Consider the following 24,804-nt stretch of genomic DNA (forward strand, 5'->3'; position numbering starts at 1 on the left):
TGGTCCTGAAATGTCAAGTGTCTCTGACTTTAGGTCATTGCACCATAGTAACTGTAGCTCCTGATCAGAGGCTCTGATTGGCTTTCACATCTCTAATTAGTTCAGAATGAAAGTTAGAACATCAAATTGATCCCTCTGTAAGAAACGAGGTTTCTAAAAGAAATAGTTCAGAGCCCAGAATGTCCGGGCCGGAGGGTAGAAGTCTTTCCTAGCCCCAGCTGCCCACCTTGTTGCCCCCTATTGCCTTTTGCCCTATGCATTCCAGTTCTGGGGGTCTGGCCATGAGAAATGGTCAGAGGCTCAGCTAGGTTGGGCCTAGTGCCCTCCAGGCAAGTACGGGGGCTGGCTGGGCCTTCTGCTGCCAGGAAATATGTAAGCCCTCTCATCTGGGGGGCATGCAGAACACCCACTAAGCCTGGGCCTGTTCTAGAAATTCAGGCCGGGAACACAAAAGACCAGGAAACAAACCATTTGTTCATTTGTCCTCCTAAAAACCTGCGAAGCAGGGAGAATGGACACCTTCGTAGCTGATTTTATGGTTGAGGAAACTGAGATTCAGAGAAATGGTCCCATAAATAGCAAAATGACAAACTGGCTCATACCCACTTTGGTTTGCTCCAAGCCCCATGCCTTCCCAGGACCTTGCATTGACTCTGGTTTGTGAATGCTGAGTTCCCTGGTCAGAAGGATCAAGACGGTGCCCATTTACCCATGGTGGCATCAGACTGCAAACACCATCTCAGCCTGAAATCCTCTGTAGTTGTGTAGATCCAATTGAAACCTTCACAACTATTAAGCTTCATTGGTAATATTCCTTCTCTGTGTGATCCAAGTGATTGTTTCTTAAATAGGGGTATCTCTGGGGTCTGGGAAAAGAGCTCAGAAGCAGCAGGCATAGCCTACCACACAGCGTGTGCCCGGGGGCTCCCCAACCCAGACCCGCACACCCCCCATGAGCTCTTGTGGAGGCCTCCCCACCACCTGGCTGTCCCTCCTGCAGCCTTTCTGCCCTCGTGGCTTCTCTGCTGGGTTTTCCTGAAAAGAGCCTGTGTCCAGGGTCTCGGGCCCTGGGGCAGCCTCTCTCTCCCGCCAGGACCCCTTCCTCCTGCCCACAGACAGGCAAACCACAAGCTACTGTGAAATCACAAAAAAAGAAAGTTGAGTGGGATGCTGAGGGCCGTCTTGATTAAATCTGCAGGGAACCTCTGCATCTTCCCTTTCTTTCCCGGAGCCCCAGCACCACTCTGGGTTGGGGTTGGTGCCCTCCGCAGGGAGAGCGTGAAGCCATTTCTGGCTCGTCATGTCATGCAAGGCATGAAGAACAGCCCGTGGCCTTCTGCTGGCTCAGCGTCCCCTTTCTCTCTCCTTCCCGATTGTTTGTGCTCATGATTAGTCATGCTGGAGCCTGCTGAGTCAGAAGTGACTTGTAGGTGGTTTGTGGCCAGGTTGGAGCCGTGAGGCAGGAGGACTTTCTAGGTTTCTGTCTTTGTGCCCCATGAGACAAGCATCGAAGGGCTGGGCCCTAGTAGATGCTGGGTGAGAGGTGAGTAACAAAAGCAAACTTCTGGTCCAGGACTCAACAGGCATATGTGATGCCAATGCTACATGGAAATGCTTCTGGGCGGGTATATTTACTGCAGCTGTAAACGTCCTCTGTTGTCTATGATGGTCCTCATTCCAAGTGCTGCGTGTACTTCCAATATATATCACTAAATTTAATATTTCTTTTGATGTGATTTTATTCTTTTCAATAAAAGTGATTCATCAAATATATAACTAACTTAATTTTTGTACTTGTGTAAGATCTTTTTTTGTATCAATAAACGCCTTTCCAGAAAGAAATTCTTTGTCAGAGCATATGTTATGGTTCCTTGGCTCAGGAAACGTCCTCTAGGAGGGATCGGTGCATTCTGCTGGGGCAGCTGGGTCTGCCCTGAAGTCCCTGAAGGATATATTTAAATGGGATTCTAAGGGGTGGCTTAAGCTTTGCCAGGCAGGAAGCGGGCAAAGACCATTCCTGCCAGGAAAACCACACGCACAGCCCTGGAAGTGAGGCTGTCTTGGGGTGGGGGGGGCACCGGGGAGGAGGATCCGGCCGTGGCTCACAGGCTGTGTCTGTGCCCGCAGGAGGGAGAGGAGCAGGCGGAGGCTCGTGGCAAGGAGGAGCGGCAGGAGCCCAGCACAACCGCACGGAAGGTGGGGCGGCCTGGGAGGAAGCGCAAGCACCCCCTGGTGAGTGTCATGGGCTCCCCCAGAACACATGTGTGTGCACACATGCTCTAAACAGCAGTGATGTGTGCCCTGCAGGAAGCTGGGGGGCATTAGGACCAGGCAATAGGACCAGCTCCAGCTGCTGAGCTCCTGTACATTGCCCATTCTCCAAACCCCACAACCACCCTCACAATCATCCTATTGTCTGTGTCAAACTGGAGGCCTCTGGAGGCCCCAGGGGGCCTGGTGCTGTGGGTTGTGACAGAGCTAGGACTTGAACCAAGCCCCTGACTCCCAGCTTCCTTCTGGAAGGGCAGCAAGAGAGCCCGACAGATTGCCCAGGCCAGACTGTGGCTTTGAGAGGGCAAGACTTGATTCTCCCCAGCCTGCGGGCACAGGCCCCTCCCTCCCAATCCACACACCCAGGCTGGCTTCAGCCCCGCCTGGAGAACCTGAAGGGAGGAACTGATGTCTGGAAATCTGGCTAAGTAAGTAGGGAAGAGACACAGGCTGCTGTGTCCCTTTGTAAGAGAGAAGGAGACCTGGGAGGTGTTTAAATCCCATAGGAGTGTGGGCCACAAGGCTTGCCACCACACTCCAGACTTCTGGGTGCCACTGCCTCTGAGTCTGGGGGAAGCCCTGCGGTTGTTTAAGATGTGGAGTGTTCCAGAGGGCAAAGCCTGTGGGCTAGAGAAGCCTGCCTGCCTTGTGCCTTAAACTCGGGCAAAGCAATAATTATTTGCCAGCACCAAAGACAGCTGGTTCCTTTCTGTTAGCCCCTTCCAGCTGAGAATGGGAAAGCTGGAGCAGGAAGGTAAGGGGGAGCCAGGAGATCTGAATTTGTAACTCAGCCCTTCGAGGAAATGTTCCCAGCAGGGCAGGATTTTCGCCCTTGGGATAGAGAGCCTGAATGGTGGCCAGAGGAGAGGGTACAGCAGAGAAAGGGCTGCATCAGCTGCAGTGAGGGGTCTTAGAGCAGGAGGTTTGGACATCTGCAGGACTCAAGCGAAACACTGCCAGTTCTGCTTGAAGGTCTGGAGGGCAATGGAGGCCAGAGCTAAGTCATTTAATTGGTAAGTAATTTTAAACATTTTAATATTAAACAAACATGGATACTTTTTTTTGGCCTGGAATGAAAAGTCCACATGAAGTTAAAAGATAAAACAGGGGACTTCAAAGGGATTTCCAGTTTGCAGCAGACTCTAGGTCGCACTCCCAGGTCTCTGGGGTCCCCTCCACTCTCTTCCCTTACGGGACAGAAGGTGGAGGGCACAGCCCTGGAGAGGAGGGGGAGCCGGGCTGAGTCAGAGCCTGCCAGTAACTGCACGTCTGCTCGTGTGCCCATGCTCACGGAGCAGGCTCTGCCTTTCCCCATCCAGGTGCCGGGGACAAGAGCCACCACCTATAGCAAATAAAGACCTGGCAGTTCCTTGACTCATCCCTGTGAGGCCCCAGCCAGAGGAAGGGCACATCACTGAGAGGCGGGATGAGGCCCCAGGACGGAAAGTGCAAGGAAATCAGGGGCAAGTGTATGGAAATGTGGCCGGAGACAGACAAATAAGTGGGAAGAGGGGCGCAGCCCTGTGGGTAAAAGGCCAGTGGGTCATAGGCCTCCCCCAGCGTGCAACAGGGCCCAGTGTAGGAGGAAAAGCACTGCCTTTAGAATCCAACAGACCTGGGTTTAAATCTCAGCTCTGCCACTGGGTGACCTTGAGCACATGACTGCCTGAACCTCGGGATCCCCTTCTGAAAAACAGAGCTGATAGGATACATTCCATCTAGACCCCTGTGAGAAGTAAGTGGGTTCAACCACCAAAGAGCCAGTGCTCAGCAAGGTTGGTCCTGCCCTTGTCTGGCCAAACTTTTCCTTTTGAGGAGACCACAGCAACCTCAGTTTGACAGAACAAACAAAACTGATTTACTGCTTTCTGGCTGTGTGACCTTGAGCAAGTTACTGAACCTCTCTCAACTGCTTCCTCATTGGTAAAATACGGCTACCAATAATACCTGCCCTGTCAACCTCCAAGGCTGCTTTGCAGACAGCAAAGTGGAGTCCTAATGTGCAAAGCTGGTAGTGTAATAAACCTGCCCCTACAGGGCCCAGTAGGGCCAGTGCCTACAAGGCCGTTTGAGTAGGAGTCTAGCAAAGGCCTTCAGCAGCCGTGGTGGGAGGTGACGTGCATCCTGTGCAGGTCACACTCTGGATGCGGCCCAGCCCATGTTCTAGGTGACATCTGCAGCCACTGGGTCTCTCAAGAGACTCGCCAGGCTAGAAGAGAAATGCCTAGGGAAGGTATTGCTCCCAGTGGAGGCAGGGGGCTGAGGCACCTGTTGTGAGAAAAACCCCTTTCACATTGGGGGGAACAGAGAAAGACTGACCCCAGAGGAGAGAGCCCACAGGCCTTGCTGGGCAGGGAGCCCACATGGGGGAGATGTGTGCTGTAGCCCGGCAGCTCAGCCCTGGTCCCCTGGTCCACAGGCCACCTGGGTCACCTGGGGAGCAGGTGCTTGTCCTGACCTCCTCCCCTCCCCAGCAGGGGAGCACAGCAGGGAGGGCTTCTTGGGGACATGGTGCAGCTGTGGTTCTGGGAAGAGGGTGACCAGGGAACTTTAAAGCAGCTGAGTGTGTGTCATCCAGCTAAGCCTGGAAAGGTGAGGGAGATGGGCTCAGATCCCGGCAGGTGGAACTCATGGAGAAGTGTCGAGAAGCAAGAGAGGAAACCTGGCTGCAGGCCTGTGTCTCCATGCGGATCCATCCCTGGGCAGGGTGGAACAGTCTGTCCACTCATGTCCTCCCCAGCCCCCCACCCCAAGGCTAAGATATGGTTGTCTCTCTCCTCCCTTTGCCCCCAAGGCCTGACTGTCCCTGGGTACCTTCCACTCATTCCAGCTTCACCCTCACCCAGACCAGGCCCCACCAGCCTCCAGTATGCTCTCTAACCTCCCGGCCCTTCCAGTCTGCCTCCCCTCAGTGACAAACACAAACCCTACTGAGCCCCTGCTGGGCTTAAGTAGATAATTAAGACTCATCTTTCAACCTAGTGTGCCGGAGAGGAGGCCACCTGTCGTTAGGTACACTCTGTGGCACAGCTCTGTTCGAGAATCTCCAGGGACTCCATTTCTTATGGGACAAGATCTGGAACACTTCGTCTGGCTTCTTGCCATGTGATCTCTCCTGCCTCTGAACTGGTGCTCAATATCCACCTCTTTGCCACGGAAACCTGGCTTCTTGCTGCTCCCCAAACACACTAAGCACCTGTTCCCACCTTGCATGCTGTCTGCCTTCTTCCCTTCTCTCTGTCTGCCCCAGTGTCACTGCCCATCAGAGCCTCGCTTGCAAGTGAAGTTCAGGCACTGTGACCCACACTGACTCTTCCTTTGGAACCATTCATAAAATTAATCAAAATGAATTATCAGAAATAAAGGACAAGATATAAGCCTACCCATCACATGCTTGGATGGCTGTTGTCTGCAGACCTGAATCTGTAAAACATGGTCTGTTTGTTACCTGTCTGTAGAGAACTTGAGAATAAGTATTTAGAAACTTTTATATCGATTTGATACTGTCACCCATCATGTGCATGATTTTGTATTTTCCAAAAGTATCATTTCTTGATGGATTGGGAATGTAAACAAACAAACAAAAACTTGGCCTTTCACCCCTGCTAGTTGGAAAAGCAGGTGAGAGAGGTTGTTTCTTCCACTAGATTTGAGGTTTAGTGCCACCCCACATTGCACTGTCTACCCACCTCAGTGAGGACAGAGTCCATGAATAAGGCTCAGAGTCATGCAGCACTTTATTGCCTGCAAAGACCTTCTACAGGGATGATCTGCCTCATATGATGCTGACAACAAACCTTGGGGAGGAAGGAGGGGGCCTGCTGTCATTACCATACCCACATTCCAATGCGGAGACTGAGGTTCAGAGAGGATAATCAGAACTTGGACTCCACACCTGCAGAATCAAAGCCCACAGTGCTCATTCCTGTTCAGCACTCCAGCCACCCCATCTGGAAGACTGGGTGTCCAAAATTGCCTTTAAGTTAATACATGAATGCAAGGCTGTTTGAAAATCAAAGCATAGACCTGGTCCAAAAAACCATGCAGAGAAATATAACTGAGGAGGGCAATTGATCCAAATACCAGGGAGCCTATGGCTAAGTGGCAAAGGCTGTGACGGTCCGGGGAGTGAGAGGTGGGCCCATTAAGCCAGGCAGCGGTGCTGGTCTGCAGCCCTGACCTCAGAGCCAGGATGCTTGCTGGCAACAGGAAACAGGAAGGCAGCCGCAGGGCTAGGCGGGGCTTCAGAAGGGAGCTGGCACCTGGGCTCAGGGCCTGGGGACTGGCCAGTGCCCATGATGGGGAGGAGAGACAGTGGCATGCTGGGCTGGTCTCTGCTGGCTTGAGAGTGTGAGCCTGTGTGGGTGTGAGCATGGGGTGGGAGGAAGAGGCATCTTCCTGTTCGCCAGCTCCGGAGGACACCGCTGTGTGACATGTGAGGGTATCCGAAGCTGGTTCCTGCCTGGTCACAATCCCAGACAGCCCTGCAGCCACCTTTGTCCTTGGTACTGCTTAAAGCTGGGGCCCGAGGGAGGGACAGTTTCTGCCCTTGCCCACCAGACCCTGGGGCTCCATGCCCTGCTTACCAGCTATATGTATTTATTCATTGAAGATTTATACCCACCAACTTCCTCCAGGGTTATTTTTGCTCAGTGGGAGCACTCTGAGGTCACCCTTGCTAAGAATAACCCAGAAAGGGCGGGAGGGGGAGGGGAAGGAGGGGGCTGGGAGCTGGTGCTGAGCTCAGTGGGCCAGCCCACAGCCAGCGTTACTCACTCCACATGGGAGGCTGAACCTTCAACACAATGTCCGCCAGAGTGAGAGCAAAACTGGCTCACTTCAGAGCAGAAGTCTTTGGGTATAAACTGAGAAGGGAGGGAACCATTCTGTGCAGCTTCAGCCTGCTGGGTATAGTTTAACTCAGCTGTTTGAAGTGTTGGCTCATTTTCCAGCCTAATACGACCTTTGGGCAGAACGGCTCCTCGGCTAACCCCTGAAATCTTGACCCACTGACTTGGTGTTGCTTTATCTCAATGCCAACTTCTGGGAAGGGTGTCTCCTGTTCCTGGGTGCCAGCCCCTCAGGGGCTTCCCTACCTGTGAGCCTGCACCAGCACACTACTGCCTGCTCCCCTGTCTTCTCCTGTCTTTGAAGGTGTGAGGAAAGCAGGGTTGTCATACACACACCAGGTTGGAGACTTTTCTTGTCACCATGCCCTGCAGATTCATCTCTCATCCCCCATCTGATCAAATTAATACCCACTGGTGGCCTTCAGCACCCAAGAGCCTGGCTGGTGGTCTGGATGTCAAGTGCCAAAGACACGAGGTGGGGCTGGACTTGGGCCTTAGAAGGGAGGTGATATTTAGACGTCAAGAGCAATGTGGGAGACTTTCCTACCTAGGATCTTCCTGAATGAAGGTGTGGAGGGAAGTAGTAGCCCCTAGGTGGCATGTGCAGAGGAGATGGAAGGAGGGGCTGTGAGCAGACTGGCTTGGCGGGTGAGGAGGGTTTCATTAAGAATGCATTCGGTCTTGGTTGGAGAGGAGATTGCAGACAGCCTGAGAGTTTGCACTTTATCATCTCAAAAACGTGTTATTTTTAGCTGGAAGGTTCTTGAGGGGGTGGGGGATATGAAGTGATGTTTGGGGAAGTTGTTTGGGGAGCCGTGTTTTGGGAAGCATCCATGAGCATGACAGGTTGAGCACAGAAGAATGCAGGGAGGGAGGAGAGTGGGGTGGGGCCAGAAAACACCCCCAGAGCCTGTTGGTGGGGGGCAGAGGTGGGGACAGGATCTTGGCAGGGCCTGTGCTGCTGGCCACTGTGGGCCAGGGAGAGGAAGGGGCAAAAGGGGATGTTATAGGTCCCAGGATGGCATCGGGTTATTGTCAGAGACTGAGACTTCTGGAAGGGAGCAGGTCTGGCAGAGAACCTTTCAGAGGCCACTCCAGATAGCAGGTCTTATTGGATGAGCATCTAAGCAAAATTTCAGAATCTCCATTTTATTTTTCCAAAAGTGCCTCTTTATTTTCACACCCCCTTTGGCCCTGTCTCCAGAGTCCCACATTCCAGGGCCACCTCCAGCGACGGGCAGGCATTCCACAGGTCCCAGCCTATATGGGCTTCCTAGGACCCCGTGGACTTCTTTGGGCCCCAGCTACACCTGCACCCCCTCCCCCTCAGGGGCTCACCACCAGCACGTGCCTCTGGGCAGATTGTTGCTGTTGGTTTTTTCTCATCATCCTCACCTAGAGAATTCTGTGCGTTTCAGTTCTGCCACCTCAAGAAAGATATAACCGAGCTGGTTAAGCTCCAGAGAAGGGCAGCTAAATTGATCAAGGGGAAGGCAAAGCTGCCAAGTGAGGACAGCCTACAGATTATGGCTTTCCAGTTTGGAGAGACAAAGACTGACAGGGGCTGTGATTAAAGTGGTGAAATCCTGTTGTAGGGTGGGGCAGGATGAGCACACCCTGGCGGTGGTTGGGGGATGGAGGGCATCAGAAACTTTAGACAGGTAAATGAATCTCAGAAAAGAAAGGGCCATTTTCCGTGGTGGGTCCCCTTCTTACCAAAGCTGTCACCCTAGGCATGGATGGTAGAGGTTGAAAACAGAAATCATTTCAAAAGAGATTTACTTCAATCTGTGGGTCTGCTATACATAATGACTTTTTAAAGGGAGCTCCCAGCTCACCCTGAAATCCTTTGAGGTTGATTTCAAAGAGCATAGCCAGGCCTTCTTCCAGGTGACGGGTGTCCCTGCTGGAAGTGGAACCCTGAGTGGGCTGGCCACTCACCAGGCATATTTGTTCTTGCACTCATTTGCCATGGCCATCAGTGGCACAGAATGAGCTACCTCTAAGGCTTCGCTGAGCCCTGCACTTCTCTCCTTGGACTTGAGTCACACACACACGCACACAACAGAGGAGAGATCTCAGGAGGTGAGAGGGAAGGCAGCTCCCACTCTAAGTGGTGAGGGACATGGTGGGACCAAGAGGTGGGTTGTGGGACCTAGAGGTGGGTGCCCAACCTGGGGAAAGAACTTTCAGTGTTGGCGCTCTTTGGCCTCTGGTCCTGCTGTCCCTTGACCTCACTGGTGGCCCTTTTAGCTGCTCCAGTAGGGACAAGGAAATTGGCAGAGTTCCAGTTCACCCCAGGAAGGCTGAGCAGGGAGGCATTTGGGGACTTCTCTTGGGAGTGGGCGTTGCGGGGACCTCTCTGGTTCAGATCAGAGGGCTGCCAGGAGAAGGGGCTGCAGGAAGACCTGGAGCAGAGGAGGGGGAGCCCCCAGTGCCAGGGCTTGGGGGTAGGGCTGTTTCCTGAAACTAGTCAACCTGGGAAAATCCAGGGCTTGGTGGAGGGGCTGATGGGCCTGCAGGAGCCAAGGGATTGGAATGGCAGTGGATGTGAGTGGAGGGGAACTGTGTGCATGTTTTTGTTTTCATCGCTCTGTGGCATCCATGTGCATCTGTGTCCTGTAGCTGGGCCAGTGGGCAGGGGTGTCTCTGGGCAGTGATGCGCCCCTTGTGTGTGCATGTGACTGTGTGCCTGTGTGGCTTTAAGCAAGAGCCCAAGGCTGGCCAGAAGCCAGGGTTGCCGGCTGGCATGGAGCTGAGCACTGCCAAGTGCCTTAAAGGCACAATGGCTGTAACCTGGGAGGGGGACCAAGAAGGGGCAGGGGAGGCACAGCCTCTGAATCTACTGGCCTCTCGGCCTCCCTCCCAGAGCTGCCCTTGTGTCTGGGGGAGAAGGTCCCTTTCTGCAGCAGCCCCAGCACCAGAGGAGAGGGTGAGTTGGGAGGCCAGAGGCAGGCCTCTGACCTGGACCTCCAGGGGCAGCTGGCCTGGGCACCCCTCCACACTGGGGGCCCAGTGAACCTGCACTCAGGGCTGCTATGGAGCACTGGGCCTCTGGGCAGCCCCATGAGTGGGGTCTGTAGCCACAGATGTCCGGGCCCTGTCTCACTTGTATTATTTTCCTTACCTCTTATTTGCCACGTTTTAATTTTTTGTGTGTAAATATTACTATAATAAAGGGCCCCTCACAAATCACTTCCCCATTTGGATCCTCAGCTCTCTGCCCCACTCTGGGAGACAAAGCCTCACCCTGTGAGGGAGGGGTGGGAGTTCTGGGGTCCCATCCGGACTCCCAGCAAGGGGGGAGGAGCCAGGGGGCTGGGGCTGCGGAGCTGGCTTCGGTCTGGACAGGTTCACTGCAGAAGGTTCCTTCTTGCTTTGCCTCTGGCTTTTCCCTGTGGTGGCTGCTGCCAAGGAAACAGCCGGCAGCCTTTCCCTGGCGCTGCTTAGGCACATCAAAGCCTCCTTTTCCTCCTTGGAACCCTTGGGATTTGAGGTTGAGCTTTTCCAGAAGCTCAACCCAGAGGGGGAGTAAGCTTTCAAATGCCTCTCCTGTACCTGGGTCATTCTGGAAGCTTTACCACTTAGACAGTGTGTGATCTGAGGCAAGCCTGGGAGCCTTTTTCCTTAGAAAAGTGAGGGTAACACTACCTGTCAGGATAATTGTGATAATTAAATTTATTAATAGTATAAGCATATTTATGCTGGGTCCTTTGCTTATTTAGTACTAGGCATCTGTAGGAGGAATGGTTGGAAGGGAGAGAAATAAAAAATAAATAAAGCAAAGCTCACAGTCTAGCAGGGAGACACACAGTAAACAAATAATTAGGTACAGCGTGAGGAGTGCTATAATGAGATGGGGTGTGTGTAAGTGCTTTGTAAACAAATGTGGCATGCAGTGGGCTGGGGGAGGCGAGCCTGCAGTGGACTTTACCCCCACTCCTTCAGGGCCAGGCCGGGACCAGCACCTGCCACCTCCACAGGGGTCGTGGGAGCTGCAGGCTGAGGGTGTCAGAGACCAGGGCCTAGCACAGATCCCCTCCAGGTTTGCATGTGTGTGAGTGTGTGTCTAAGAGGCAGGCAGACTTCAGAATGCTCCCTAGAAGACAGAAAGTAGAGTAGTGGTTACCAGGGACTGAGAGCAGGGGAAATAGGGAGTTTCTGTTTAATGGGGACAGAATTTCCGTTTGGGAATTCTGAAGGATGGTGGTGGTGATTGTACAATGTGCATGTATTTAGTGCCACTAAATTGCATGCTTTTAAATGGTTCAAATGGTAAATTTTATGTCACATATATTTTGCCACAATACTTTTTAGAACTTTTTAAAAAAACAGTCCTTAGGAAAGCGGCCATCCCTGGTCATACCCCTGCTCCTGTCCCAGGGCTGTTCTTAGCCACAGCACTGTTGATGTTTTGGGCTGAGTGACTCTTTGTTGTGGGCACTGGCCTGTGTCTTGTAGGGTGTTCAGCAACATCCCTGGGCCCTACCCACTAGAAGCCACCATTTCCCCCTGCCTCCCACCGCCACCTTAGGGTCACAACCAAAAATGTCTCAGACACATGGTCAGATGTCCTCTGGAGGGCAAAACTGTCCCCAGGTGGGAACCACTGCTCTCACCAGCTTGGAATAAGCTGCTCACAAGAGAGGCTGAGGGTGGGGCAGTGTGCAACAGAAAATCAGGAGGCAATTAGTTGTTGCAGGGTAGAGGGGTCTTCCCTGGAAGGAAGGCAAAGGTCAGCAAATTCTAAGTGACCACAGGAGGTGGTGGGCAGGTCTGGAGACACAGAGTGAAGCCTGTTGGGCACAGTGGGTGGCAGCATCAAGCTGTACTCAAGTCTGTTGCCCCCACTCACCCACCCAAGGGAGAAGTGAGGGGTGCTCACTGCTGCCATTCGCACCCTGCCACCTCTCCTTGCCCTCCCACTTCACCGCAGCCCCACAGGGGCTGAAATTGTCACCTTTGGCTGCTAGGTGGTGCCTTCCAAAAGGGCCAGGGGGCCGCGCTGCTACTCCCTCCTCGCCATCCCCATGGGAAAACTGAGTATCTCAAAGTGTGCTGGTCTCCTTTCAAGGCAACTATAAATATAAAAGCAAACAAAAACAGAATTTTTAACAGTTACACCTGACATGCACGGAATTGGAATTCCCTCTAAGCATGTGGGCTGGTGTTCTCACTCTTAGCCTGGTCTTTGACATTAAGGAATCAACTGTGAGTATCAACTACCTGCCAGGTGCCCTACTCCACACTGAGTCTAATTGGATAAAGCAAAGTGCCTCCAGGAGTGAATAAGCTCATGGTGCCTGGGGAGGGGAGCCGGGTGCAGAGAGGAAAGCGTGGAGGTGGGGGCAGAAGGGGGCAGGCCTGGCTGGGGTAGTCCCTCCTGGTGGCTCCCAGGTAGAGCACCCAGCTCCTCCCCAGAGATTTAGAGATGGGCTTGAGTTCATTTCCCTGTGGACCTCCTTCCTTCCTCTCAGGGGATTTGACCTGCCCAGTTACCCAGGCCCTATGCAGAGGGCCTGAGGGGCACTGCAAGGTCAGGAGTGCTCCTGATAGGTAGGATGGATGAGGGTTGACCACAGTGAGAGTCAGCAGCCCCCTGATCCCAGAGCTTTGGTCGACTCAGGCCCCTCCCAAACCAGACACGGTGGGAAATGGAGAATGGCCTGGCTGGGAAGAGAGGAGGGTATGGACTGGTGGGATTGGGGGCTGGGAGTGCGGAAGTGGGTTTCTCCGTCTGTGCTAAGCCTGGGGCTGGGGCTGGAGCTGGAGCTGCGCAGTATGCGCCCTTTTCCCCATCCGCCAACCTCTGGAACGAGGGTGTGTCTCCTGCTGCTCTGTGCTGGGGTTCTCCAGGGCAGGCCCAGGGAGGATTCCTTGATCGGTGTGGGTTGGCACCTGGGGACTGAGCTTGGTCTCAAAGCAGGTACCCCTGGCACTCTATGCTATGGAGCTGGCAGTCAACAGGAAGTGAGTCCCAGAGTGAGAGGGGCACGTAGTCCCAGGCAGGAAGTGAGTGACAGCTGACTTGTCTCAAGCAGCTTTGTGGGGCTGGGAGCCTGTCTCAACTTGAGATGTGTCTGGGGCAGCCAGTGCCTTGAGGAAAGGAGGACAGGACCATGATAAGAGATTGGCTTTAACCTAAACTTCTCAGCCCGAGTTGACCCGTGGGACCCCTACACCCATCCCCTTGGGAGGGCCGCGTTTGGGACTCCATGATGCCTGGCACAACCAGACTTTGGAGGGGCTGTGGGAGCCCCGGGGGGCCCTATTCTTCAGGCTGCCAGGGCCATCTAACTTCCTCGCACACGTGACTGAACCTTGAGAGGTGAGGGGATTTACACCAGGTTGGGGTGTTCTAGGCCAGGGAGCCCTGTGGGCTTGAGCAGAGAGATGGGAAAGACATCTGAGTCCCAGACAGAGTATGCGGGTCCCGATGTATGGGGGTGGAGGCCGAGGAGAGACACGGCCTCCTTGTTCACCTGTGTTCCTGCGTTTGGTCTCCTGACTCTGCTGACTTCGGCCCCCAGCACCCAAGGCTAGTGTAGGACTTCTTGCTTCCGTCAGAGGCCTCCTCTTCCTCTTGATGTGACACCCTCACACCCAGCTGCTGAGGACTGCACATATTTGCAGCTTTCCACGGGAGCTTCTCTTCCTGGAAGCAGGTCTGCCCCACACTGCCCCACTCAGCCAGGGGAATGGCTTGGCAAGGCCTCGAAAGTTCCCTCTGCTTGCCCTCAGGCTCCTCTGTGTGCCTGGAGCCTTGTCCAGGGAGAACTCTGGTTTTTATTCTTATTTTTTTCCCCTAAGGCTCTCCTCCCTATTTGCCACCTCTGGGTATTCCTCACCAGATGGTATAGTGGGCTCAGAGTAGAGGTCACAGACCCTTGCAGCAACAGGAGCCTTGGAGATCGCCAGGCTGTGCAGGGAGGGACACCAGCGCTCTCTGGCTGTCAGGGTGTACTTGAGTGCTACAACTCTATGGAGGGAATTTGGCAGTATCCATGCACACTTAGGCAGAAAGGCCCGCCCAGCCTGTCCCCTTCTGGGATTCCAGCCTACAGAAATACACAGGTGCAGAGCTGTGAGTGCAAGGGGTTCACTGCAGCAGAAAGCAAATCAGCCCAAAGGCCCACCATTAGGGAAGTGTTTGAATAAATTATGGAGCATCCATTCAATAGAATGTTAGCAGCTGTGAAATAGAATGAGCTCCATATGCACTGGTATGGAGAGATGCCCGCTATGCTTGTTCAGTGAAAAAGCAAGTTGCAGAACACTATGAGTATAGTATGATATCCAGTAGAAAAAAATTTCTGGATCTGGATGCGTGTGTGAATACATATGTATCACCACGTAACTTACACGTGCTTGTAGAGGCATAGAAAACAAGTCCAGAAAAGACACTCAGCAAACTGTTAGCAGTGGCTTACCTGTTGGGCATGAAGGCAGGGAATTAAAATAGGAGCTTGAATCATCACCCTACCTGTTTTTATGTAGTTTGAGTTTTTATAATATATGTATCTGACTTTTGTAAATAGAAGAGAAAGATTTAAAAGGAGAAAACCTCCATTGGCCTAACCTAGAGTGTCACCTTATCAGTGCAGCAACCTAGGCACTGAACTGATCTCACCACACCCTTCCTGGGGGCATTTTGCAGATGGAACTTGAGGACAGGGTTGCTGAGGGCAGCCTGGTGCCTGTGGGCATGGCAGAGTGCTGAGCACTGGGTACACTGCCTCTTCTGCCCCAAGAGAACACCTCCATTCCTTCTTAAGTCTCCTGGCCTACTTGCCCCCAGAAGGCCAAGGGCAAAGTGCTTGCCAGGCTCTCATGTGCTTGCTCTGTCCTTACAAAGTGTGTGACTTCGAACAAATGGCAAAACTCTGTGCAAGCCTCCGCGGGGAGGTTGAGGGGCTCTGGAGGGGTAATGGGTGAGAAGGAGCTTTGCCCACTGGGCAGTGACTTACAGAGGACACTTACGATTATTCTTGATGTGGTTTTATTACCTGGAACTGTAGCAAATTCAGGTCTCAGACTCTTGGGGGACAAAGCAATACATCTACTTTTGGAAGGGGAACGTGAGACCACATGGGAGGGAGGGCTTGCTGCAGAGACCGCAGACTGCTTGCTGGGGCCTCGGCTCTCCAGGGGTCTGAGTCTCTGGAGAAGCAAAACTGAGCAAAAGAATGGTGCTGGGCTTTGGGGCCCAGAGGAATGCTTCTTTAGGAGGCCGCCTTTGACCTCACTCTCCACTTGGCCAGGCAGCTAGTACCTGTTTGGGTCTGAGCCTTGAGAGACCTGGAGGACATGCAAGAGGGCTCTGACACAGAGGTCCGGTCAGCCTGAGGTTACCAGCATTGATCTACTGGCACTAAGCTCTTCTAAGGAGGGGGTCCTGATTTGAAGGGGGGCTAGTGTGAAAAGTAGCTCATTTTAGTAGGGGCCACAGCAAAGGCTTGGAAGCCCTGGGTCACCTCAGTGAGGTGGGGTGGAGGCTGGGCAGTGGAGCCAAGCTGGCAAACCTGCCTGGGTCCTTGTTTCTTAAGCTGGAGTCCATAAACTCCTTGATTTTAAGGGATTAGGCCTGGGAATTCCTTGAAATGAGAACAAAATTGTGGGTGTATTTACTTGCATGAACATTTGTGTGAACACAATTTTCTGGACAGTGGGTGCGTAACTTTCACCAGAACCTCAGAGGGGTCAGTGATCCTGAAGCCGGTGAGACCACTGGTCTAATTCCCCCTTGTACTTCTTCATCTTCTAGGTGGAAAGCAGCGACATGCCAAAGGACCCTGCGGTGACCTCCAAGACCCCAGCCATGGCCCAGGACTCAGGCCCCTCAGAACTGTTGCCCAATGGGGACTTGGAGAAACGGAGTGAGCCCCAGCCAGAGGAGGGGAGCCCTGCTGGGGGGCAGAAGGGCGGGGCCCCAGCAGAGGGAGAGGGTGCAGCTGAGACCCCGCCCGAAGCTTCCAGAGCCGTGGAGAATGGCTGCTGCACCCCCAAGGAGGGTCGAGGAGCAGAAGAGGGTGAGTCCCTGGCACAAGGGGCAGCCTCCTCGGGCTCGCTGGGGTTCCCCTGAGGGTTAGCCTCTTGGGCCTAGGAGTCCCAGGAGACAGGGGCTGGGCACAGTAGCTGAAGGTCTATTTGCCAAGGCTGTGCCCTGGAGGCCACTGGATGGAGCCTGCAAACATGTTTTCCTTGGCCCACAGAGTGTTTTAAACATTTTTTAAAAAGAGTTGCCAGTATTTGAAAAACAAGAAATTTCACATAAAAATCTGGAGTTTTGGCTTCTCATGGGAAAAAAAAAAGCTAGATCTGGCAACAGTGGATTTGCAGAACACCAGCAGTTGCTGGATTAGGGTCATGGCTGTTCCCCCATAGGCTGGTTGTGCATCTCAGCTGCCCTCTGCCCCCACCCGGCCTACTTACTCTTCTACCAACTGTGGCTCTTGGGAATCATTGGCTCCGTAGCCCTGGCCTGGTGCTCAGGCGCAGGAGATGCCCTCGTGGGTGTGAAAAGCCCAGTTCGCCTTCCCCAGAGCAGGTGTCCCGAGCCCACCACCCCAGCTTAGTTGACTCCACTAAAATCAGGTGGTGACAGAGTGGGGCAGGGGAGGGGTGGGGTGGCAGGTGCCCAGCCCAGGCTTCCTCTGGGGACTTTTTGGCCTAGCTCTGGAGTCCTGGAAAGTTGCCGGCTTTTCTCTTTCAGGTTAAGCCAACGATTTCAGGGCCAACTAAGCTGTAAACATGTTAGTAATGAGGACAACTAGCATTTGTACAGGGCTTCACAGTTTACAAAGCACTTTCTTACACATTATCACATTGGATGCTCCCAGGGCCAGGTTGTTTTGCATATGTGCATTTTAATTTCAAAGCCTTCCTTCCAAGAGTGCATGGTAGGCTGAGTCAATTGATTAATTGGCACGACTTATTTCGCATGGATCCAAACCTAATATGCACGCAGGATTGAGAGCATCTCCACAAAAGAGATCTCCAAATTTATTTTAAAATATCTTTCATTCAACTAATATTTACAATGCTCCCACTACATGCAAAGCAGTTTCTGGAGTACTCTGTATTTGTTGTTTTACTCCTCCAATCTTTTTCAAGAGGTATCATTATCCCATTTTAAGGTAGAAGAAAAGTGAGACTATGCAAGAAGTGAATTATTCAGGGGCCCCAAGCCTTTAGGTGGCAGATCCAGGATTCAATCCATCTTGGTCTCTGGCTTCAAACTTGGTGCCCTTCGACTATCCCTTTTTATTCTGCACTAGGGCTCAGGGCAGGCTGGCCCTGAACTGTCCAGGCTTTTAGCCTCGTAGGAATGCCTCCTGGGACGTGTCCTGACACTTGGTGGGAGGGCTCAAGGGGCCTGGGTGGAGTGAAACAGAGGAGGAAAGGGAGAAGATGCTATCCCTCCCACTGAAAAGGCCAGGCATGCAAGAGGAGAAACTGGGAACCCTTCAGTCTTTCCCACCAAACGTGCTGCCCACCCTAGGTGGGTCTCGGCTGACTCCCAGGTTCCTGGGATCCCACACAACTGGCACCCAGCTGCTTCCCAGGGCCAGGGCAGCCCTTCCTGCCTGGTGGGATGCAGCCATAGCTCCAAGGCTGCTCTTAACCCTTGAGGGCTTGCTTTTGGTGTAGGATTTCCCTGTCTCGATTTCTATCTGTTCTTGGGCGCTCCTTCAGTCAGTTAATAAGTGTTCATTTGGTGTGTGCCAGGATCTGGGGAGACCATCATGAACAAAACCTGGTTCTGGCCCTCAAGAACTTCACAGTTGGGCTGGACAGGTAGACATTACTGAGAAATCCATACTTAAAAGTGTGGATTATACATGGAGATAAGTTCTCTAAGGGAAAATGAGAATGGTTCTCTAAGGTGCTATTGCAGAGGCCCACCAGCAGGCCTGGGCTGTGGCATCTAAGCTGAAGAATAAACAAGGGCTCACTGGGAAGGGGGTGGGGGGTGCAGGGAGGGAGCAAGATCAGGCAGAAAGGCTCCCAGATGGGAGGCTGCAGGGCCCCCAGGGCCCTGACAGATGCCCACAAGACTAGAGTTAGAGAAAGCAAGGGAGAAAGGTGTGAGACAAGGAGAGAGAAGACAGGGCCCAGGCGGGCATTTGAGGCCACCTTCCAGTGGGTGACATGATCCAATTTGTGCTTTGAAAAGGTCACTTTGCTGTCTGGATCCTGGGATGACAGAGGGGCTGGGAAGCTGGATGAGCAGTTAGGAGGCTACTGCGGCCACGTGGCTCTGATGTGGGGCGGCAGCAGAGATGGAGAGAAGTGGATGAGTGCCAGGGACATGAGGGGGAAATGGTGTCATGGGTGACTCCTGTGTTTGGGGCTTGTACACGGTGGATGGATCTTCCTCAGAATCTTAGTGCTGAACATGGCAAAAATGCTCCAAATCTCCTTGATCTCCACATTTTGACCCTGGAGCATTCCTGTGTGGCCACAGTGATCCAGAAAGTAGACATGCTGGCAGGGAGCAGAGCTGGTGGGATGCCTGAAGACCACTGTGAATTGCCTGGTTGCTGAGATTGGTGAGGTGTTCCCAGAGGGCTGGGCAGTGAGTGGCCAGCCACACAGAACATATATATACTCAGCTGCTTGGTTCCAAGGAGGAGGGAGGCTAAGGCCCCAGGGAGGAAGTGAGTTGGCCATAGTCTCCTTCCATTCCCCTCCATTCCAGGTCTTTTTGCAGAGGGCCCCATCCATTACTTCTGGAACTCCTTTTCTTATACAGAAAAACAGAGGACTTCAAGGCACCATTCCAGTGGCCTGGGCACCCTCCTGTGTGCATGTAGGTGCCCTGCATCCTACTTGTATAGCCAGGAGAAGGAAGGAAAAACAGGGGAGATGATGAGTCATAAGGACAGGAGCCACCTGGACAGACAGGTGGTGGCCCTGGGACTGCTCCTACACTCCTAGTATTAACACCATCATGATGGGGTAGTAATGATGGTAATGGGGTTTTCTTTTTATGCATATTGGCCATGTGTTGAGTGTTCAATCTCCTCAATAGTCCAAGTGGTCCATGGACCAGCAGTGCTACCTGGCATCCCCTTGGAAGTTAGAAATGCAGGATTTCCTACCCTAGATGTACTGAATCAAAACCTACATTTTAAAGCGATCTTCATACTTTTGATGTGACTGAGGTTTGAGAAGCCCTGCTCTTAATGTATTTTCTTGTTTAACCTCTGTGATTATGTGAGGAGCTCTTATTATTCCTATTCTTCAGGTGAGGAGATTAAGGGTTCAGGGAGGTGAAATTATTTACCCAAGGGTTTATAGCTAGTAAAGGACTGGATTAGGATCAGGGCAAAGCCCCTCTCTGCTCAGGCAGAACACCAGTATTGGGCTGGTTACTGCCCTCAGGCAAGCCTGGCCTCAGACCTATCACTGAGATTTGGGTTTGTTTTAAAGGGAATTTGGGGTAGCCTCTGGCTGAGTATAGTCTTAGATCAACAGGTAAGTTGGTCTAAGCACCCTGGCCTCCCCTGCCTCCAGGACCTGAGATGCCCTTACGGTTATGTCTGAGCCTGCCAGGGCCACCCTGCAAGGCACACAGCCACCTGGCCCTGCCTGTGACCCTGGGTCTGGGCCAGGAGCAGATGGACTGCAGAGGGAGTGTTGAGAGAGCAGCTGACCCTCCTTGACTCAGAACAAGTGCCGCCTTCTGGGGCAGCCCAGTTTGTTGTTTTGCTGGGCCAGGCTGTAAAGTGTGCGATGTCACTCCAGTGGGCATGCGCAGAGTGTGTCAGGGAGAAAATACCAGAAAGAAGCCAGCTGGAAACTGCCTGAGGAAAGGCGATCCTATTTGGGGGAGATGGGGGCCGGGGAATAGGGGAGCATCGGTGCTGTGGTCTAAAGTGAGCCTGTTTAGGAGTCAGGAGCCCTGAAATCTTACCTCAGCTCTGGCAGTTAAGTCACTCCACTCCCCTGGTGCCTCAGTTTCCCCACTGGCAAAATCTAAAGGCTGGACAAATACTCCCTCATCTCTACAATTCCTTTCAACCCTGATTTACCTTCGTTTTAATGAATAAGTGATTCCCCATAATCAAATGCCACGGAGGGTCTCCGGTAGGAAACTTTTGAGGTCCAAGGGACCTCGGGCCGCAGCCTGATCCGGGGGCGGGCGCCCCCTTCTGGCAGCCCAGCGCCGCTCGTGGGGCAGTTCTGAGGGGAGGAAGGGGGACCCCCGGCGGGCGGGAGGGGGACCCGGCTCCAGGGGCTTGAGAAAAAGTTGGGGAGCTGGCTGTGTTGAGACGGTAGGGCCTAACGGCAGCACCGAGGAAGAGGCAGAAGGTCGGGTGAGACACACCGTAAATGCCTGTTGTGTCCCCGATTAGTGAGCACGACGCGCACGCCGGCGCCTGCGCTCACGCCGCCCCGTCCCATGCGCCCCGCGGTGGCCCCGGCGACCGCGCAGCCCGCCCCCTGCCAGTGCTGGCAACTGCCTCCCTCCTTCCCCAGGGCTCGGTGGGGTCGCTGTAACCCAGACCTGCCCTGGCCCGGGGGCGGATGCGAAGAGCCCCAGGGCACCTCTGGTGGGAGAGGGTAAGAAACATCCCTTGGGGGCCTGGGGAGTCAGAGGCCTTCGGTGCTGTGTCTGATTTCCGCTTTAGAGCCAGGAGATGAAATACCGGCTGTTTTTTCCGCTTTTGGCTTTTTGTCTCCCTCCCCCGCCCCCCCCCGCCCCCCTCCGCAGCGTTAGTGACCTTCCTGCTTTGGACCCAAGCTCAATACTCCTGGCTTCAGAGAAAGTTCAGGGGCCCAGGTGAGAGGAGGGCTTAGTCCCTCTTGTAGGAAGCCCAAGAAAGGCATAATTAGCCCAACCCCACAGCCAGGAGCAGGGCAACTGCTGGGTGTGCTGCGTCTGAGAAGGGCAGCGGGCAGGTGGGGACCCGAGTGGGAGCCCAGGGATAACCCGGAGGACTGTGGCTGCCCTCCTGCAGGTCGGTAGGATGGGGAGAGGGTGAGGCTCTCCTACAGACAGAACTGCTGGAGCTCCTGCCCCCAGGGAGGCCGTCCCTGCCATGAGGTCCAGGTGAAGAACTGCGCTGAAGAGGAGCAGGGAAATGCGTTTGGGAAGGAGAACAAAACTACTGTTACTGAGCACCTACTATGTGTCAAGCCCTGAACTAGGCATTAATGTTTCCAATAACCTAAGGATTTTAGAACAGTTAACTACCTTGATTCAGTGAGGAGACAGTTAGGAGAGGTTATATAGGTCATGGAGATAGCTGGAATCCAAGTCTTCTAGAATATAGGGCTGAGTTCAGGGACCTGAGATGAGAATGGTGTGGAAAATGAAGGTACTGAGGCAGATATTAGTATCAGAACCATAATACTGAGAACTGCAGGAGGACCTTAGAAATCATCTTCAGCCATCTTTATGTTCCAGGTTAGCAGACTCAGTCTCATAGACATGAAGCTGCTTCCCTAGAGTCGTACTCCAGTTGCCCTGTGCCCCCCACCTCCCAGGGCATCTGTGCCATACCCCACACATAGAAGCAAACGCTCCCTTCCAAGGCTGGGGGAGGCTGTGCAGGTGGACGTTTTCTCTCTCAACTCTGTTGACTGGGAAGATCTGAATGGGGCAATTTCTAGGCCACCCCTTCTGTGTACCCGAGACAGAGTCAACAGGCCAGAAACCATGGTCCTGGCTTTTCCGTTGTTTTCTCGGATCTGGGCCTTCCACCCTTACCCAGTTCCTTCTCTGCTCTAGGCTGTGCTCTGAGTCTTTGGGGCCATGGTAGGCCATCAGTTTAACACCCAGGCACAAGGTGGGGCCTCTGAGCCTCTCCTGTTAACTCTGCCGACAGCCCCTTTGTTCTTCCCTCTCCACAGGCAAAGAACCGAAGGAGACCAACATCGAATCCATGAAAATGGAGGCAAGTGTTTTTCTCAATCCCCAGGGGCTCTGTGGATCCTGGTTCTAGAAGAAAGCCCCTGCTCTGACCGTCTGTGGCCAGTGTGTGTGAGGGGAGCCTGAGGGGGCCTCTGCCCCCTTCCTTACGCATCCCTCTGTGAGGAGGAGAGGAGAGGGTGTGGAGTTGGAAGGCCCCCAACCAGGCAGCCAGTTGGTCGCCTCAGAGAGCAAGCCCCTCCCTTGTGGCTAATAGCCACGTGCCCCTCCCCACCCCTCACTTGTCCAGCCCAGTCAGGGGCTGTCCAGCACTCAGGGGGTTGCTGTCTGTGGCCAGGAGCCAGAGCTCCTGTGCCCTGCTTGAGGTGAGTGCCTCCTTAGTTTCCCTCCAGGAGGAACCAGCCCTACAGTGGGACTGTCAGGGCCTATGTTAATGTCAGTCTGTCTCTCTGTCCTAGGGCTCCCGGGGCCGGCTGCGGGGTGGCTTGGGCTGGGAGTCCAGCCTCCGCCAGCGGCCCATGCCGCGGCTCACCTTCCAGGCGGGGGACCCCTACTACATCAGCAAGCGCAAGCGGGACGAGTGGCTGGCACGCTGGAAAAGGGAGGTGAGGTGCCTTCTGGAATGGGTCCAGCCAGTCCCACAGAATTGGGAAACCAGATGTTAGGCTGCAGCCACCCTCTGGGCTGTTGTCAGGCCCTAGCCAAGCCTCAGTTTCCCCTTCAGGTTAACCTCTCACCTTACAGGGAACTGCTTAATCCCTATAGGGGCAGCAAATGTTTGCTGATTACTTACTGTGTACCAGGCAATGTGCTAGGCTCTGTGCATATATAATTCCTGCCTTTGTGGAGTTGACATTCTGATGGGGGAGAGAGAAAACAAGTAAACAAGGAGCTGAAATAGAGGGTAACAGAGGCCTGCTTCAGGTGGGGTAGTCAGGAGAGGCTTCTTGGAGGAGGTTCTAGGCAGAGGACCCAACACAAACAAAGCCACTTATTGGCAGAGTGAAAGACCAGAATGCCCTCAGCAAAATGAGCAAGGGAGAAAGTGGGGCCATGAGGCTGGGAGATAAGCAGGGATCCAGTCTTACAGGGCCTTGTGGGCCCTGCTGGAAAGCTGCTATAATGCTGAGTACACCGAGCAGCCACTGAAGGGCTTCTGTGCAGAGGAATGATTTGATAAGGATTAAAGGGGCAGCAATGGATACAGGACAGATTCATGATGTATTTTGGGCTTTGTCATGGAAGGGAGGGGTGAGGGAAGTAGGCAGTGGAAGCACTCAAGGACAACTCCCAGGGGTCTCACCTGAACTCCCAGGTAATGGTTGTGACATGTCCCCAATGGGGAAGAGTAGGGGAGCAACAGGTTTGGCACAGGTGAGAATCAAGTGTTCGGCTTGAGAAGCTGGGGTGCCTGGAGGCTGGGACATAGGGAGGTCAAGCTGCAGATACAAAGGTGGGAGGGTGCAAGAGCAGAAGCTGGCATTTAAGCCCATGAAACTGATAAGCTCACCTAGGAGACAGGGTGAGAGCTCAGAGATTGAGTCCCAGGATTGCATCTGCAGAAACATTTATGGGCTGCATAGAGAGGAAGAATGGCAGGCAGAGGGGACTGAGAAGGTGCCTGGGAGGAAGCTGAGGGGAGAAGAGCCGAGTCTCAGGAGGTTTTCTGGACAGTGGCGGCCCAGCCTTGCAGAAGATGAATTCGTTGAGACATGCCCATTGCAGCTGATTACCTGAGCTGGTGACTTTTCTAAGAGAAGTTTCTGTGGGAGGTCACCAGGGTGGATGGTAGCCAGGTGGTGGAGGCAGTGGATGCTGAACGACCAAGAGCGAAACCAGCCCACCACCCAGAGTTTGTGGGGCTGCTCTCCCGTGTATTTGATCAGTCGAAAGAAGCCGGGGTGACCTCCTGGGATGTTCCACCACCTGGGGCATTTCACCATCGCTCCCACTTTGTCTTTACCCGGCTCCCCAAGGAAGGCCCTCTGCCCATTCACACTGTGTGGAAGCTTTGCTCCAGAACAAGGTGGGGGCTCGGCTGTTTGATAGTTTGCAGTTCCTTCAGGATCCAGGAAGGCAGGAATTTCTCTCCTGGAAGAGCCTGGAAAAGGGCAGCCTGGCCAGGATCTGGGAGAAGAGAAGCACTTGACCCTGAGCCTAAGTGTGCTCTTTGGGATGGAAATTTGGAGCTGGGACTATTCTCACCATCTGGACAGTTGCCCACTCCTCTGCCCTCTGGCACTGGTGGGAGGAGCTTTGCGTTGTAACCCCCTGTTAGGTGTGGTGCTGTGTTTCTGCTCTCCCTAACCCTGGGGCCAGAAACTTGGACACAGTGACTTTTAGACCTAGAAGCTCTTCTGTAAATTCTGTGGTTCTCAAACTGTGCTCCCTCCCTTGAAGGAGGAGTATGGAGGCTTGCCCTTAGCTACAATAAAAAAGGGGATCTTTTCTTAACTCATAGGAAAAATTAACATAATAGGTACATTTTCTCAATCTTAAGTTTTCTACTAAAATTTACAAAGACTTTTTTACTATGAACCTCTTGCAGTTTATTTAAATTAAATTATAAATTTAATTTATAAAAATAAATATAAAATACAAATTAATTTATGAAAAATATTTAATTTAAAATATTTTAGGTATGTGTGACTTGGGATGTAAAGATCTATAAACAAATATAGTTTCTGCTGGCGAAACTGTTCCTGATTCAGGTGAGACGAGTAAAGATGTCGGTAAAGAATTCCATGACTTGAGTCCAAGCATTAGAACCGTTCGTTGATCCCCTCATTTCAGACTGGGGGA

At 53.2% G+C, this 24,804-nt stretch overlaps 1 protein-coding gene across 9 annotated transcripts in view; it reads left to right on the plus strand.

The window, feature by feature from the left end:
- DNMT3A (DNA methyltransferase 3 alpha) overlaps nt 1–24,804 on the plus strand; it is a 108,873-nt gene that overhangs the window by 37,359 nt on the left and 46,710 nt on the right. For 7 of the 9 annotated variants that reach the window (XM_073215707.1, XM_037005572.2, XM_073215696.1 and 4 more), the window contains exons 3-7: nt 2,128–2,232; nt 15,886–16,150; nt 20,607–20,690; nt 21,984–22,027; nt 22,461–22,607. In XM_073215707.1, coding sequence (XP_073071808.1) covers nt 2,128–2,232; nt 15,886–16,150; nt 20,607–20,690; nt 21,984–22,027; nt 22,461–22,607 — 645 coding nt within the window. The remainder of the gene's footprint in view (nt 1–2,127; nt 2,233–15,885; nt 16,151–20,606; nt 20,691–21,983; nt 22,028–22,460; nt 22,608–24,804) is intronic. The other 2 variants (XM_073215712.1, XM_037005574.2) reach the window with 1 other exon arrangement.

This window comes from Manis javanica, chromosome 1 (genome assembly GCF_040802235.1).
Source record: "Manis javanica isolate MJ-LG chromosome 1, MJ_LKY, whole genome shotgun sequence".
In the NCBI taxonomy this organism is placed as follows: domain Eukaryota; kingdom Metazoa; phylum Chordata; class Mammalia; order Pholidota; family Manidae; genus Manis; species Manis javanica.